Source organism: Ischnura elegans (assembly GCF_921293095.1).
Source record: "Ischnura elegans chromosome 13 unlocalized genomic scaffold, ioIscEleg1.1 SUPER_13_unloc_1, whole genome shotgun sequence".
Lineage (NCBI taxonomy): Eukaryota > Metazoa > Arthropoda > Insecta > Odonata > Coenagrionidae > Ischnura > Ischnura elegans.
In genome coordinates, this window is record NW_025791657.1 from 8,082,272 (window position 1) to 8,100,646 (window position 18,375).

Genomic DNA, 18,375 nt, shown 5'->3' on the forward strand with positions numbered 1-18,375 from the left:
CCCTTGCCATTGGCTACACCATTTTCGGGCTGAAGGAGCTCAGAATTTTTCATACAAACGTCACTTCCGCCGCATCGCTCCTTACCGACCCCCTGACACGTACTCTCCGCCCGGCGGTGACTTGCCGACCGTCCCATTCGTAATCGCAAGGGGCGGTATGATACCGTATACCGAACGAAAACTCCGCCCGGCGGTAGCGTACCGCCCGCTCGTTCGTAATAGGCCCCCATGATTAGATGGCATGATTCCTGTGAGGCTTTTTTTTTACTCTGTTACCCAACCTGGGTTATATTTGTGGTAAATACATTATTAATTTAATATATTAATTGAATGCCTATCTACGTAGTTTATAAAGTGTGTTGTATTTAAATTAGATTATAAAGCTACTGTCAGAACATGCAGATGTTCCGCGGTAACAAATGTCATTTATTTTTACAATAATGGAAGTTATATTTGTATGCCTGAGAGGTTAGATGTTTTTGCAGTATGTAATAATTTTATTTCTATTGCTTTATTATGTTTTCTAATCAATGCTAGTGTTTCTCTACCAGCAAAGATTACATGCTGTTGTTTGTTACATGAATGAAAGGTGTGCTCATACTAAAAAGGAAAAATTGAAACCTTAAAATGCTTTTTAAAAACAGTTTTACCTAACAAATACATCTTTAAGATAATATTTTTTCCCTCAGCATTCATATGTCGTCTAATCCATTATGATATTTCTAAACGATACCTTTATCGATTATATTTTGTTTACAAATTGTTTTGGCTAGTTAGATGAATGTGAATTATTATAATTGAAGGAGATAATTGTTTTTTTGTGATTGATTATTCACAATTCATCTTTGCAGAGTACTTCAATTTACAAATTCAGAACATGATGCAGGCAAAGGAGCCAATTTCAGGGTCTCTCTAGAGCAGCGAGCCATAATGCTGCAATTTATGGAGGAGCACCCTGCATTTGCTCGTGACCAATTATGTTGCCCAAAAGGAGCTGCCTCCTCCTGCCTCATCTCATGTACCTTCTACTTCTCATGACCCCTCCCCAGTTCCACACCCAAACCAGCAGAGCGATAAAGGCTCTCAGGGAAAGGGGAAAAAGGAAGAGAGAAAAAAGTGGTGAGTTTTCTGGCTATCTGGGGATAAATGAAAGTCAATTACTGTGTTAGAAATGAAGTGATCTCTCGAAAAATAGTGACTGAAAGTAGCTGGCTCAATAAATACGAAATGCATAAGTAAGGGATGTTCAAATAGTGATATGTTTTCTCATAATAATATTCCATTCTTCACTCTTTTAATTTATTTTGTTAAAAATTATAGATATCTCCAGTGTGTATTTGGGTTACCTTTATCTCCAATCCAGCCAGCACTAAAATACGTTTAATACGGATGACATCCTTAGAAACTTTTTTCCCAAATAGCAATATGCTTATGGTTGTTAAACACTTTTATCTTTGAATGGAATGAAATTAATACCAAACCTTATTTGTAAAGAAGCCTCAATTAAGATCATTCATGGGTAATTTCCTCTGTCATAACAAACATTTTGATGTTCATGACTTAGTGAGTATTCTAGTTCAATTAGATTCAGCCAGTTCATTCCTTTGAGAATCTTAGAGAAATTTTCACCTTAAGATAGAGATAAATCACAAAGTTATTTTTAAAAGGACAGAGGCACTTTCTGCATATGCTGATGACATGATAGATAATTATCATTTTATGCCATTTTCATTATTTTCTCTCAAAGGTATGGATAGCCAATAAATTTTCAGCATTCCATTGCAGTGTTGCTATATCAGAGTATTTATATCTGAGCCGTAATTTTCTATATAAATATTTGTTTCACAAAAATACATTACTTTAAATTTTTTGAGAGGTCTAATGCGTTGTGAATAAATTTATTTCAGACGATAACTCCACATTGCTCGATGAACGCATGGTCAAGGCGGCTGATGTGAGAAGAACTGCAGTGGCCCAAATGGCGGAGACCTTCCAGGCTATTGCGAATAAGTAAGTTAAATTGGAGAAAGGGAAAGGTATCCATACATCTTTCAACATTTCGAGAGATTAGAGATGTCTCCAAGTTAAAAAAATGCATTATTATTTCATGCTAACATTTTCCACTGGCTGCTGCCTACATTGGCATAACATTGAATTAAGTCGGTAAAAAGGCAAATTTCACAATCTAAGAACATACAAATATTATATAGAGATAATTGAAAAATATTTCATTAGTCGTTCTTAGAAATAATTCAGTCCTAATGGTGAACTATTTTTTGAATTGGATGTATTTGAAAAATACCATGTCAGTAGATTTCTACTAATTATCATAACATTGATGGGATGAAATGATTTTCTATTTAAAAATAAGTTTTCCTGCTCTTTTGGTGCTTTGATGACTAAATAAGTTCCATTAACATAGCCTATTGTGCCAGGTATTTGTGTGACAAGGTAACTCCTGGGTGAAAAGAAAGCATATGTTTTATTAATTCTTGATTTCTCTCTTTTATAGATTCATCGAGTTGAATTGAGATCAACTTTGATATTTTTTAATGGTAGTATTTCATGTAAACCAAATTGATTTTTTTATTAAAAGTAAATGTATATTTTAATTTATTAATTTATTAAATGTATTGATAACTTTGTAATGTTAATGATAAATAAATCAAGAATTAAAATATAATGTATCCATGCTCGTGAATGATCCTGCTCATTTCCTCTCTCCTCAATGGTAAGTGGATCTATTTAGCAAGGATTTAGTTTGAGTTGAGAGCGTCTGTTAATTCCTCAATGGAATTGGACACGCTGCTTTGGCAGAGTCAGAGGTTACTATCGGTTCCGGTGCTTTTTTGGTAGCTTCCCTGACCATAAAAGTGAAGTGCATAGAGGACCTACGTAATTAATTGGAATAAGTCAGTAGTGTATAAGTCACATGCAGAGATCATTTTCTTAGCCTTGATTTATTTTAACTAACTTTTGAGTCAATGGGTATCGCCGTGCTCCTCCGTGCTACTGCCATGTGTGGTCTCAAACCTGCCACAAGTTCACGCACCATATCTTTTGTCAGGCGGTAGAGCCCCTTGAAGACGAGCTCGTCCACAGCAAAAGGGTCTGAGGAATCCCTGATTCCACGCAACCTAACGCGATTGTGTGCAACATTTTTGAGCTCTCTCTCTCTCCCTTTGCCTTCTTCTCAAAAAGTTCAGTCCCCATATCTCATCCATAGCTTTAGTTCAGAGTTTCATCATGCATCACAGATCAATCAAAGATAAGATTTTTATGTTAATAGAAATAACATGGAGACTAAAATATCAAAATTATTCAGAATGGCAATGTCCACAAATCCTTTTCACCATTCGAATTGTTGCTCCCATTATGTTATATTAGCCTTAAATATGAAAGTTCGCTAATCATCACTTCTGCCGCAGCCAAAATTGCAATATTTCGGAAATTAATTAATGAATTCATCGAAAATGTTTAGTGCCAACATGTTTTCGTGACAGTAATATTCCAAACTAACTTCATCAATGTAGATTGATTGTCCATATTGGACATTTTTTGAGATAATGGATTAGCTATGGCATCATGAAAATGTTAGTAATGACGATGATTACTTACCGATACAGCTTAAAAATTCCATATTTAATTAATCGTGAAGATGTCGGCCCAAAAAATGCGAACGGGTTAGTTGCATTCCAACTTGCATGAAGTAAATTCGAACGATAACATAACTTGGGCATTTTAATTTGAAAATTTGACTATTTCATGACTTCAAAGGAAGCTTCAGGATATAAGATGTATTCAATTTCTTACTCATACCTCAACGTAACTGTAATTAACATAATACGATACACGGAGTCATCATCTTGGCCGAAACACACAACCGGGAATTGATTCAAAAATCAACAATTCGAAGCCTGTAAACGGATTTTGTTATTGTGCCATGTTTAAAATTGATTAAATTAAATAGTAGCATCATATAAGCTGCGTGGTTAACCTCAGAGGACATAAAAATTACGATATACGAAAGCTCGCCAAACCTTGAACCGAGAATCCGTATTCGGCACTGAGTATTCGAAGCCTCAAACCCCTTCGAATTCGCATGCCGAGGTTCGATTCGAAGGTCGTGCCGAAATTCGGAATGAAATGCTTACGTGGTCGCAACAATCGGGAACCACTTCGAATGTGACGTAACTTCGTCTCCGCTTGCCGAAGTCGAAGTCGAGAGTTCGGAATCGGCGTTTACGTGGTAACCCCCCAGGTCCGCTATGTCCTATCTAGGTCCGCGGGCAATCAGGATATCCGTCGGATCTCCCACGGATATCCGAAGCCGGATGATCCGAAAAATGTCCGAATGGGATGATCATAGGATATTCTGTTACAGAGCTATAATAACAATAATATACCATTGTTACCATTATTGCATTCAGATTTGCACAATACCAATGCAGTTACAGCAAATTCATTGATGAAAACTAGCTGAATACAAATAGCAACTCTGACTGCAAAGAAATATTTGAGTTGGCATTCGAAGTTTTTCCTGCAATTTTTGGTTTTCGCTCATTTTTAATATGGGTTTTCTGTCGAATGCAAGCACATGTAGTTTGGAATTGGTGATTATATCATTTACAAATTTCCTCCACAATGACAATTACATATTTACTTTTTCTTTGAAAGTAGAATGAATAATTTATACTTATCACCTGTAGGAAGTCATTTTAATGTTATGTATGCATTAGGGATCCTGTTCCATCTACAATTGTATCTAATATATTTAACCTGGGACTGGGACTGCATAGATTTCAGGGCTGATAGTTCTCCCACTGAGTTTGAAAATAGCGCGGTAGAAATTAAATTCTTAGTGCGCCGAAGATGGAGCAGTAGTCAATAAATGACGGTCACTAATCCGTCCCCAACTATCTATCCTCACTTCTAAGTTCTTGTTCGACCGCTTCGTGCCAAGACCGGAGAAACCTCGCTGCTCGCTACTTATTGCTGCATTTCGCTGACGTTCATCGTTGAACTTAAAATAGTCCCATCTGGATTTTAGTTTTATATCATATTCTATGCCATTTTAGTCCATTTAATTTATTTTTGTGGGGACTCGTCGGACAAAGTCATTTCGGCTGTGACCGCTGTGACTCATCACCTCACCTCGTGGTGAAACACGAGACTTGTCTCTTTCAACAACTGCAGACATTTATTAAAGATATCTGGTGAGTACATGCTAATTATTCATAAAGTATTTAGTAAGAACCGCAAATGTGTAAATAATTAAACGGAAAATATTTATTGATGTCATCAATTGCCTGCAGCTGAACGTAATTTATTTGCAACAACTTATTTTAAGCACAAAAAAAGCTTTCTTACTAATTATGGTTTTTATATCGAGGGAAATAACGATTGCAAGGGGAATTTAGGGGTGTGTAATGCACGTGCTGATGGACTTGTTTTTCTCTCAATTTGGGCATCCGTTTATGCCCGTCCTCATTTTAGATACAGGTACATAAATAATGCTTTAATTTAAAAGTTTAGGGTATTCACGTGCGCGGTTGTATTATTACATTCCTTTGTAAAACTATAAACGTCTTGAGTTCAATGGGCATGGGTGACGAGGTTCACGGGGTATCCGGTGACCGGGAAAAACTGGAAATATGCATTAATCATATATGAATTTTTGCTCCTACTTGTAATTTCAAACTCATTAATTTCAACTTAGTTTCACGTAAAAAAATCCGCATCAACGCCCATTTTCTGGCCTAAAATGTGTTATTCGTTATTGTTTCTCGTCAGTGCTTAATTAATGCGAGTAATCACGTAAGATTAACCTGGAATTTTCTTTAATTCCCGTGGGTAACCTGAATTAACCCTCCAGCGGGCGCGCTGTGGCACAAAGTGCAACATTGTGCCGTTTCGGTCTCACGTTATTAATAGTAGTTAGTCAGTGAACCAAACGCACCAATTATTCCTTCTGTGTATCACTATGAAGATTTCTGTTATTGATTCAAGCGCGTGGCTTCTCGAATTTCGAAATAAAACGAATAAGTAGATGAACTGGTCGTCTTTGTTGCACTCTGTGCAACGCGCGCCTGGTGATGTAATACTATCCCGTAGTGGCAATTATTGATCAACATTGTTTATTTCTGTACGATGTAGCGTGAGGTTAGTTGGTGGGAACACACGAGTTTTCACCATTCCCTCTCTGAATCAGGTTGAGCTAACAGCTAAGTGTATGGTGTGTAGATGCAGCTGTTTGTGGAGAGAAATTGACCTGTGGCATTTTCTCCAACTTGAGCCCTATGATGTGAGTACATTTTTAGGAATAATTTCCATAGGATATTTTGTTGTCCTTTTATGGGATTTCGATGTAGAAAAATTCAAAAGCTAATTATCACACTGCTTAGGGCACGAAGATTCATTACAGAAGAAGACTATCTGAGTGTACAACAAGAGCTGTCAGACGAGGAACAGGAAGTCGTCATTGAGGAAAGCGATGACACAGATGAGGAGGAAAATATTTCCCCTGGTGATAACGGCAGAGACTCTGATGAAGCTACGTCTGATGGTGACGTGGAAGAGCCTGCAACTGCTGAAGATTGTGATATTGATGGTGAGAATTATTATTTTTTTTGGAAAAGTTGATAAATCTTGCAAGTGGAAAAAACTTCTTCTTGCGGTGCTACAAAGATCAAGCGCAAAAACATTATGAAAACCCTACCAAGGACAAAACTCTGTGCAAGAAATACACCTGATAAGGCTGCGGCTTTTCGAAAATATATAGATATAGACATGATTGATGAAATTATGATGCAAACAAACGAGTACATTCAAACTAAAATTGCTCTTGTCCACTATTCAAGGGATAGGGATTGTAAGGAAACGACAAGAACAGAATTTATGGCTGTGCTGAGTATACTTTTTCTAATTGGCATGAAAAAAGGTTTTCATGCAAATTATTTAGACTTGTGGAGTGAAGATGGATTAGGAATGCAAATTATAAGGGCAGCTATGAGTAACAAGCGATTTTTGTTTATTTTGCGATCAGTAAGATTTGACGACAGGGCAAGTAGGGATTTCCGAAAACAAACAGATAAATTAGCTGGAATCCGAACAATAATAAACTCGTTCATAGGAAATAGTCAAAAAAACATATAAAATGAGTGAATTTGTGACAAATGACGAAATGCTGCAACCATTTAGATTCCGTTGAAGTTTCATTCAATATATATTGAGCAAACCCGCGAAAGACGGGATATAGTTTTATGCTATGTGTGATGCCAAAACATTCCTCACCAGAAATCTCGAAGTTATTGCGGGAAGCAGATGAACGGTCCATATTTAGTGTCAAACTCACCAGTAGACGTTGTCAAGAGGCTTGTAAGATCAATTGAGGCAACTAATCATAATCTTACCACAGATAACTGGTATACTAGTTATCCGTTTGCCAAGCATCTCCTCACAAAAAACAGTACAACCATTGGCACGCTGAAAAAAAAAATAAAAGAGATTTTCTGCCTGAATTTTTGCCAAACAAGACGCGCGCTGTAAGGTCATCTCTCTACGGGTTTCAGAAAGACATTACCTATATAAGGACATAAAAGGTGGCCATTAGTTTTATTTTATACATTTTTGGACATCGCAGGAATCAATTCTCACATATTATATAGGGCAAAAAATCCCACAAATGAACATTGCAGGAGGACATTCCTGAAAACCTTATCGTACACATTGATGAACGCACACTTGAAAAACAGATCAAACATATTATCTCTACCAGCTGACATTAAAATATTCTAGTCAAGTTATCAAAATGAAGACTTGCAAGTTGAAGAGGTGAGCGAGACAGCAAGTAAGAAACGCGGAAAGTGCGTTTTGTGTGGCCGTGCAAAGAACATATCAACGACAATCAAATATGGGAGGTGTAATAACTTTTCTTGCCGAAAGCACTGTGAAACAGTAACTACCTGAAAAAAGTATACATAAACGACGTGAAAAACCTTAAGGCATAAAAACTGAGTTTTAGGCATTGCTTTCAAAAAATGTGATAAAAAATTTGGAATTATAAGTGTTTTAAAATCTTTACTGTATGTCAAAACTATGTAAAGTTCGATGAAAAAAAACAAGATAATGAATGTTCGCTTCTTAATTCGATTTTTTGTAATTAATATCAGCGGAAAACCAAGTTTGGCACTGAGTGCCACGCGCGCCCGCTGGTGTCAGAGAATATGGCGCGCCTGCTGGAGGGTTAACGCATGCATTTCTCTGCTTTGATTGGCTGGACACCCTAACTCATTCCAATTTCTGCTTATTTCAGCCATGCCAAAAATACATAGAAAGCCGTACTCTGCAATTAGTCGACGGCAATGAAATAGGAGTATACAGGGGCATATTAACGAATCCATTAGCATCCTCGGTCATACTGCAGAAGTCCTTTCCACTGAAAGTAATTTTATTTCCGGTAGTACCCTCTCGCATCAATCTGAAGAGTCTAATTCTGACCTCGCAGAACATGATACTGAACTGGGTGATTGTGAAAACGGAGTGGGTGCTACTCCTTTGTGTACTGTTTCTGAAGGAGATAATGTGGACGGTTTGGAAAATGTTTCTTTGACTGAGCCAGACAGTCATAGACCAAGCGAAGGAAATAGTGTTGTGGAAGAAGTTGAAGCTTCTTTTCAGGACAAACTTGCCATCTGGGCAATAGAAAACAATAAAACTCAGTCGTCAATGTCAAAGCTTTTAGCAATTTTAAAGGAGCGTCCTTGCCATTCTTCCTTGCCCCGAGATGCGCGAACGCTGCTTCGGACACCTAGACGGACCGTCGTCAAAGATATGGCACCGGGCAAATATTGTCATTTTGGATTGTTAGGCGTAATCAAAATTGCCTTAAGTCACTGCCCGTCTGACAACATTCCTGATACCATTAAATTATTCATGTGCGTTGATGGCCTCCCTCTTTCGAAGAGCAGTGCAAGCCAGTTTTGGCCCATACTTTGTTCATTGCTCAGCAAAGATAAGCTTTTTGGCCCTTTTGTGGTGGGCCTCTACCGTGGGAATGCAAAGCCAAGTTCTGCTGATGAATTTTTAAGGGATTTTGTGGATGACTTGAAAAATCTCTTGGACACTGGCATCGACTTTAATAATAGAGTTGTAACTGTTAAGTTGAGTGGAATAGCGTGTGATGCTCCTGCTAAGGCATTCATTACCTGCACAAAAGGACATGCTGGTTATTTTTCCTGCAGTAAATGCTCACAAGAAGGGAGGTACATTCGTGGGAGAGTCTGTTACCCTTCTTTGAATTATGCCTTAAGAACAGATGAGGGGTTCAAAAGTCGAGAACAGGAAGAGCATCATGTTGGCAATTCTCCTCTCGAGGAGATTTCAAGCTTTGGAATGGTAACTCAAATTCCTTTAGATTACATGCACCTAATTTTCTTAGGTGTGGTGCGTAAATTGTTGAACCTCTGGCTAAGAGCTGAAGTCCCAGTTCGTTTAGGAAGTAGGGGGGTGAAAAGCATATCAGGTCATCTTATGGAATTGAAGACTTCTATTCCAGAAGAGTTTGTTCGTCACCCCCGAGATTTGAAAGAAATAGACCGGTGGAAAGCTACTGAATTTAGGCAACTGTTACTCTACACCGGTCCTTTGGTGCTGCACTCTGTTCTTCCTGCTGACAAATACCAGCACTTTATGGCTCTCCACTGTGCAGTATCTATTTTGGAGTCAGAAAAGTACTGCCAAATATATAATGAGTATGCAAACTCACTGCTTCACCATTTCGTTAAAACTTTCTCAGCTATCTATGGACCTGAAAACGTGTCCCACAATGTTCATGGGTTATTGCATTTGTCGGATGATGTTAAAAAATATGGACCCTTGGATGCCTTTAGTGCATTTAAATTTGAAAACTACATGCAGAAACTGAAAAGGATGGTCCGGAGAGCTGAGAAACCTTTACAGCAAATTGCATCTCGTTTGAGAGAAATGCAGAATCTTTCTAATGATAATGTTGAGAAGTTAGCCCATGTTACTGATGTCAGTTACAAAAGTGCGCATGTGGGTGGCCCCCTGGTGGAACATTGTATGGACCCTCAGTATAAAAGGGCAATGTTCAATTCTTACTGCATTGGTTTACATGATGCTAACAATTGTTGTGGCCTGAGAAATGGCAGTATTATTAAAGTGGAAAACATTGCTTTCAATGAACTCACCAAGGGTATGGTATTTGTGGGGAGGCAATTTTTAGATGTCAATAATCTTTATGCCACTCCATGTGACTCTTCGCTTATTGGAGTGTTTCTTTGTGGCCCGAGAATGTCTGTGCTACTACAATGGCCTGTAACAGATTGTGTTATGAAGTATGTGAAGCTACCTTTTAAAGGCAATTATGCTGTGATTCCGCTCATGCATACTAATAATTAACTATGTATTGGTTGCACTTCACCATTGAAATTGTTAAATTGTCTTATTTTTTTATGTCTTGTAAATGTTTTATAATTAGAAAGATATCAAAGAGATTTGCGGTGGTTCACTTCTCCTCGACGAATGATGTTGCTGTTGTTCCACTTAATTGGATGAATGGTGGGAAATGTTCATGGCCACCTTACAAGAGCCGTGGAAAGTTAATGGAGGCCACAAAGAGCAGATTGGAACCGGACCTTTCATGGATTGAATATCCTGCTAGAATAATTCAGTCATATGGTATGTTTACCTTAATTGGTACTTTTTAACGAAAAATTATCGTTACCTTCAGGTACCCAAGTAGCAAAATCTGACGAGAGAAATATATTTTGACACATACTGTAAGAATATTTTGAAATTATTTTGTAAAACATATTAGCTCTCTCTTTTTCACTTGACATTTTTTGTATACATATTACCTCATAACAATGTGCATCTAAAAACGCCATGTGATTATTAGTTTCTTAATGTTATAAATTCATACATTCTATTCCACTGGTCTTCACATAACCTTATGACTTAAATCATTTTTCAATATCCTTTTGCTGCTTAGGCTAATTTAGGCTGTTACTACATTTAGTTTTTCATTGCATGTGTAGTGATATAAAATTTTTCATCATCTTGACTGTTAAGAGAGTTGGTGAATAAGAGTAACAACATGGTATGCTCTACCCCTGGCACATATAATGCATGCATTCTTTAAAATAAATCACTTTCACAAAGTTTCACCTGAAAACATCAATTTTAGCATGCATTCTTTTTTCCAGACACGTATGAGGGAGCACGTGCTCACTTAAGAAGGGCAGAGGATACCTCTGACCTTAACACCGAAATTGAGGACATCGGAAGAGGAAAAAGGATGAAGAAAGCTCGACGTGTGTCGAGCAGTGAGGATTCATCGGAGGATGATCCTTGGCAAACTCAGATAAGTTGCAGGAGAATAGAAAACCTCCCAAAACCTCCGTCCATTTCCTCTATTGATAGAGGACATAAGAATAGACCAACCAATCAGATGGCATCTCTCTCTCCTGTTAAAATGTCACCTCACTCGGAGAGAGAGAGGGAATTGCTGCCTTGCTCACCTCCTAAGGGCCCTACAGCATCGGCAGCAAGTGAGATTGGTTAGTTGGGTATTACTTTTTTGAATGTTACTAGGTGCTTAGTTGTTGCTCGTTCGTAGGATTCTTCTAATGATTTAAGCCTACCACAGATTATTGCCTGAAATCATTTAATTTGTGAAATTTACAATTTCTTTCTTCCCTAGATTTCAGGAGACAGGTATTGCGGGAATTGGCTGTGTTGCGAGCCACTGCAAGCAGAAACAGTGATGCTATTCAAGCAATCCTTGATGCTGTTTGCAGTACTCAATCAAGAAGTGTTGATGTTAGTGCAGCCATGCCTGCAAATCTGCCACTGCAGTCTCTTGAACACCTGGAAAAATTGGAGGAAGATCTTGCTGATGAGACAGTGAAGAGAAATATGGTAAGCCTTCTTATAAATCCTAGTTTGTTTCATTTAATATTCATACTTGTGATATGCTATTTTGACTTGATAGTTTTGTATGAACTTAACGTATACCATTTTATGGCATCAAATTTTGGCTTAACCTGGCCAAAAAATTGTGAAATTTGTTTGTATGAGGCTGTACGCTTGTTTGTATGGAAGTGTAGTTGTCTTACTCATTAAGGATTACTCTTTATCATGTTGTACATTTATATCATAGGTAATTTGTTTGAGCCGTATTGGGGGCAATAATCTCGCCGATGTGACCAAGAGAATGTTGACGAGGTTAATGTCCGACAATTTGGCATCACAATTTAGCTGGGTTGGAGCTAAGAAAAAGAAACCTTTGTCCAGCAAGCTGATGGCAGATGTGATACTAAGTAAGTATATTAGGGTATCCGGTGATCTGGAAAACCAAGAATTCTTGAGGAATTTTTTAGTCATGAGGAACTCAGAGAGTCTTTGTATTTCTCTGAAAACCCCTGGAAATTGTTTGGCAGCCAGCAATTGTGTGCCTGTCCTACCTGTTTTGCTACTCAATGCTCAATCCTACCCAGCTCAATCATTTGAAACTTATTTGCAAAATTATAATGAGTAATACGTGGAGTTTGGTTTTATGAGTGTAACTTTTCCTTAGTGGTGGTGAGGTAACATTGTTTTTCCACTTCCATGGAACCCTTGTTTTGGTATGTTATGAGCATGAATCTTACCCTTGATCAGGCCAGAAAGCATTTTAAATGTTAATTTTCATTCTTTGTGACTCCATTTTCCACATTTGGTATTTATAAATTATGAGACATTCCTATCCTAAGGCCTTGGTCAAGAATTTTGCTTGTAAACAGTGTTCCTAATCTCAGTATTGTTACCATGGAGCCACCGATGCATAGCTGTAGCAGAGCCACAAGTGCTAAGTGTAAGATGTACACGCAAAAATTAAGGATGATTGCTCACATTAAAATAAATACATTTCAGGGGCTGTACAAAGGAACCCACTTTTCAAGGATGCCTCAGAGAAGGAAATAGAGTTGGCCATAAAGAACTGGCTAAGACATGCCCCCGAGAGATGTAATGGGAAGAAAAAAAGGTAAGTTTTTTCTTAATCTACTAACTACCATATCTTTTCATATGAACTTTGGCTTTTTTAAATCAGCAGCCAGCAATGTGGCTCATGATGTGTGCATGGTGTGATATCAGTATCATTTTCTCATTTTTTCTAATGATTCGAAATTATTTAAATACATTATACACATTATTTATTAAGATAAAAGGTGCTTGACAATGTTACGTGGTAACAAAACAATGGTCGGCCATAATAACTTACCGTTTGGATATAACCAATTTTTGCCAGAGCATGTATGAAGTATTATTCAAATATTATATATTTAAATACTTGGGATAAAAGGTTACAAAAAAGAAATGATTAATTGCCTAAATTAATAATTAGACTGTGGAAGGCAGGAAGCTGAAACCCAGAAGGCCTTGTTTGTTCAAAGTGTGGCCTGATGCCATTGAGGCGTGCTGATGACATATTATAATTATGGTGGCACTAAGAGGGTTAAGCTGTTGCATTAACTTGTATCTATGAAGTAAAGCATATCATATCTCAACTTCTCAATTAAGTATCATGGAACGGGAGTCTTCTGGCGTATAAATCCAAGGTATGGGACCAGTCGTTAAGAATAACTGTGTTCAATAATGCAATAAATTCAATATATGCGAAGTTCATTTTATGAAGGAAACAAAAAGTTTCTTGCAAATAATTATTATTATAAGACTGCTGACTTCATTTATGAAAAACTATTTCTTTTAGTTATTGTATCTATTTTTTGTTTTCTTTCATTTATATAATTTTAACAGCCTCTCACCTGTCTTAATGAAAATTTTTTAATTAGATTAAGCTTGTTGCAAATACAAATGCTACAGAACCAACCAATAAATATGCAAAATACACATATGAGTCATTGTAAAGGTTTCCTATATATAGCAATAAAATGACCTTTATTAAGTTCTTTTTTGATGTTTCTACCTCACAAGTGACTGCGTGACAGTCCTTTGCTCTGAGACCACTTTTTATAACATATCCTTTTTTTGTGTATTGCAGTGACCAGGAAAATAGTTAGTTCCCAAGAGGAAGCCCTGGGCTGTACCAAATTTTGTTCAATTTTTTAAGGGGAAAATAGATATGGCTAAATATGGTGATTGGAGGTGGAATTTTTACCATTGTGTTAAAAAAGTTAACGTTGGAATAGAAATACTTTGTCATTCCTCTTACTCAGGTGTTTATTATTTAGTTGTTAATCTCATTTTAGACTATTGTGCATTCCGTGAAAATAATCTACAAAGCATTGCTCTGCTCACATGTTTTCACACTGTATTTACTTAGTCATAAGTGTTTTGGAGTTCAGAGATGAAGTGAATTCATTGGTTTTATCTATATTGTAGCGGTACGGACCGGAGCCGGCCCGACGCATCATGTTTAAAACATCGCGGCTGGGGGGGGGGTTACGTCTGCGCGCACACTCACATTTTTAGCATTTTTTTCACGGAGTTCTATCCTGAATTTATGCAAAGGGTTTATTTTGTTTTTTCCATTGTAGTATATTTTTTTTATGTATGTGACATTGTGTGAGAGTGGATTTCCGGGAGAGGCGACGCAGTGGTTCTCTCCCGGAATACGTTTGAAAACCCGCCTTTCGGCCGGGGAAAAAAGAGGGCGTTGTGGTGCACCAGAGGTGATTGTGGGTAGTGCAGAGTTTATAAAAGAGAGAGACGATAAGGATAGCTCTCTCTCTCTCCTACGGTGTGACACAAAGATAAGTCATAGTGGCGTGCGGTGACAAGCAGCAGCAGCCAAGCTACGGCACGTGGTGGAGGCCGATACGCGGACAGCTCTTCAGGGGTGGCGAGAACATCGGATAAAGGAAGTAAGCTTGGAAATTACCAAAGCCCGAATAGATCCTTTTGTGTCCAGATGGTTCCCCCCTTTGAAAGTCCCAAGTGTGCTCCCCACAATAAGGCCCTAGTGAATTTACTGTTGGCTGGTTTTAGTCACGGCCCGGCAAGACTTAAGTGCGGCACGTGGTGAAGATTGAGCATAATTTATGAATGTTAGTGTCACTTGGCGGATCATTGAGCCCGAGGTCAAAACGGGTGGCCATTTGAACAGTAACGCCCAATTTATAATTGCTTTGCACGGAAAGTTTTTTTCGTAAGTTTGATCTCACTATTTTTTACGTTGCTTATTCGCTAAAGAGCGTGGGTATATTTTGTTGTTGGAAACATCAATTTTTTATAATAATTGAGAAAGTGCTATTGTAATTTTGAAGGAGAAGCCGAAGGTGAATATTTCATGTTGGAGGTGACGCCGATGGATTTTGGAACGGGGATTTATTGTGTGTGTTTTGGGAATGCTTTAGTGTCAGTGTAAATTTTGGAACCTATGGTAGTTCAGCTATTAAAAATCAATTGTAAAGGGGATGTCATTGAAGTTATTTGTTTTGCTATTGCCACGATTTCCTTAGATCCTGTTGTAAGTGAGTGTGCGTGCAGGCACGAACAATTGGGGAACTTGATTTTAAGCCCGGATACGGTAAGTCTCCGTAGGGGCAATTTTCTATTTTGGGGGAGTGGAGAGTTAACAATCACATGTACGGGGAGATATCGAACGGGAGGCGAGCGGGCGGCTCTCGCGGTTTGAACCGTTACAATATGGACAGTTTATTTTGTGCCAATGTAAGCATGTGATTTGTTTCCATGTTATAACTTATGTATGTTTAATAATTTTATCTTTTAAAGCCATGCATGTTGTATTTGTTCACAGAGAAGTGCCATTTTTGTTAATTTTATAAGCTGAAATTTATATGATGAATCAAACGATTGTTTTATCTGGTTCTTGTCAATATTCAACTGTAACCAAGTGGTAATCATTCTTAACTATTGTTTGCTACAATTTTTCATTAAGGTCACTTTACAAGGTTGAATTTATTCATTGATACGGAAAGGCAAACCCAGAAATTGTATCATCTCAGGTTTATTAGTAGGCATGGTTGGAAGTTTGGGTATATAGATTTTACCTATAAACAATGCCATTGTTGATGTGATTCTTCAAACTATTGAAATCTCAAAGCATAAGATATGTTACGATCTTCCTTGGAAATCATTTTTCTGAACTTTCAGGGTATAACCTGTTCCATTCGAATTCTTGGATTCACTAAATTTAAATTGATCCAATTCCTAAGAGGTAACATTAATTTTGAAAGTCAGTTTGCTTGAATGCAATAACTCAAATCATGTAAAAAGGCCTTACAAATGACAAAATAAGAAAGATTAAATAGTTTTTAATGCAATTTTGTTTCTTTTTATTTAATCAGTAGTCATTAGTTAAAGCATTAATCATTCGAATGAAGGAATCTATTTGGTGTATATTCTTGTAACAATATGCAAAAAATGGTATTAATATCCGGAAGGGGACGTCCTATGGATATCGGATTTTGGGACATGCAGATGGGCCACGGATATCCGAAGGAAATCCGGCGATATCCGTCGGATATCCATAAGTCCCAAAATCCGATATCCATAGGACGTCCGCTGCCGGATATTAATACAATTTTTTGCATATTGTTGCAAGAATGTCGAATTTGGGACATGAAGACTCCTTCCACCTTGATAAGGTTGTCTATCATGTGCAGGATCCTTTTTGGCGTATATTCTTGCAACAATATGCAAAAAATTGTATTAATATCCGGCAGCGGACGTCCTATGGATATCGGATTTTGGGACGTATGGATATCCGACGGATATCGCCGGATTTCCTTCGGATATCCGTGGGCCATCCGCAACGTCCGCCTTGGATATCCGACGGACATCCGTCGGATGTCCATGTGTTGTTAGGGTATAACCATTATTTTGCTTTTTGTCAGGAAAATTTTTCAAAATAATTGTCTACAGGAGCTGATGATCCGAGCTACCTTGGCGTTTCGTGTCTATATTTCAATATTTCATTCATACGGCACAAATTCACTAAAATCGAGTCAACATGAAATCTCATCATTTATCACGCAAAATCCACAGCAACCTAATCTCTTTCATACACTGCATGGGCATAGACTAATTGCCCTACAAGTGAATAGAATTATTAATGCAGCGTTGAATTAATAATTTATCTACATAATTCACTCAAAAAAAATTATAAATACTAAATAACACTTGAGTATGATAAAACGTATGAGATATTAAATGTACTTACTAAAATTAGTAACGTGAACAGAGCTCTAGAATTGTTAATTGTAAAACACAATACTAAATGCCAAATAAATTCCTTCCTCTTCAATCTTTTTGTTGAAGAAGTTGACTTACATTTTGGAAAGAGTATCACCAAAATGTAAGACGGACAAGTTGTATGATTTAAGTTTTATGACTTCGCTTCCAAAATATCGACATGATAGCATTGCCTTTGCGGACTTAGAAAGCCGGGGCTTTTCATTCCTATTATTATAATACCAATTAACTAAACAATGTAATTATACAAAGAAGGCAAGTTATTTGATTCATACCTATAAACGCGACACAGTTACCAGTAAATATACGGAAATTCACCTTAGAAAGAAATTCCTTGCATCGATCATTTTGAGCCTTAACCATGGCTAGCAATGTTTTCAAGAGGAAATGTTATTGTCATTTGAACAAATAATAGCATGGTGATTGTGGTGCAGGCATTCAAACGACAACCCATTACTGATGTTATCATTGAAAGGAATGTGGGTACATCAACAATTAAAACAGACGAGTCACTCAGTGCAGCATTCTCTTCATCAATTGTGTATTATTATTAACCCATTTACGGCCAACGTTGCGGAAACGCAACATTATTGAGAAATGCAAAATAAATGTTTCAATTGAATTTTATTCATGCTGAATTCGCTTTTTCGATATAAATAAGTTTTAAACTGATTTTTAGTGAGATTATAATGACATTTAATAAGTATTTCGATATTTATAAAAAAAACTCAAAATGTGTCAATTTTCTAGTCTCCTTTTAAGCAAGATAAATAATTTTTCCTAAGAGTAACTATTCCTTTTAATAAGTTTTTTATTCGTCCATGTGAACGTAGAAACTTCAATTAATAAATATTAAAGCTTATATTTCGTCAGCCAGTGAACATTAAGCCAAAATCAGATCCTGAAAATAATGTTGCGTTTTCGCAACGTTGGCCGAATCTGGTATCTATAGGCATTTATGCAACCCACATCACCACATATTTCCGTCTCGTAGGATTATGCCGTTTTTACTGTCAGATATAATCCTACGTCTTTTTTTGCCTCGTATTTGACAGATATCGTCATATTTGATTCTTAAAATTCTTAGATATTATGTTTCCAATGAGGTGCTGCATTATTTTACCTAAATCCAAT

General features: G+C 37.2%; 1 protein-coding gene across 1 annotated transcript; it reads left to right on the plus strand.

Annotated features, from left to right (window-relative positions):
- Positions 1-11,120: 11,120 nt before the first annotated feature.
- LOC124172348 lies at positions 11,121-14,233 on the plus strand. Its single transcript, XM_046551797.1, has 5 exons — positions 11,121-11,582; positions 11,726-11,943; positions 12,185-12,344; positions 12,937-13,048; positions 14,066-14,233. Exons 1-5 carry the CDS (start codon positions 11,321-11,323, stop codon positions 14,082-14,084), a joined length of 771 nt encoding a protein of 256 aa, XP_046407753.1. The 5' UTR covers positions 11,121-11,320; the 3' UTR covers positions 14,085-14,233.
- The last annotated feature ends 4,142 nt before the right edge of the window (positions 14,234-18,375 follow it).

What these genes read in the sequence shown, in the direction of transcription:
- LOC124172348 (XM_046551797.1), top strand. Translation starts at nt 11,321, where the DNA reads ATGAAGAAAGCTCGACGTGTGTCGAGCAGTGAGGATTCATCGGAGGAT. An exon ending in AGACAGTGAAGAGAAATATG is followed by an intron (nt 11,944 to 12,184) that starts GTAAGCCTTCTT and finishes TTTATATCATAG; the next exon opens with GTAATTTGTTTGAGCCGTAT. An exon ending in GATGGCAGATGTGATACTAA is followed by an intron (nt 12,345 to 12,936) that starts GTAAGTATATTA and finishes AATACATTTCAG; the next exon opens with GGGCTGTACAAAGGAACCCA.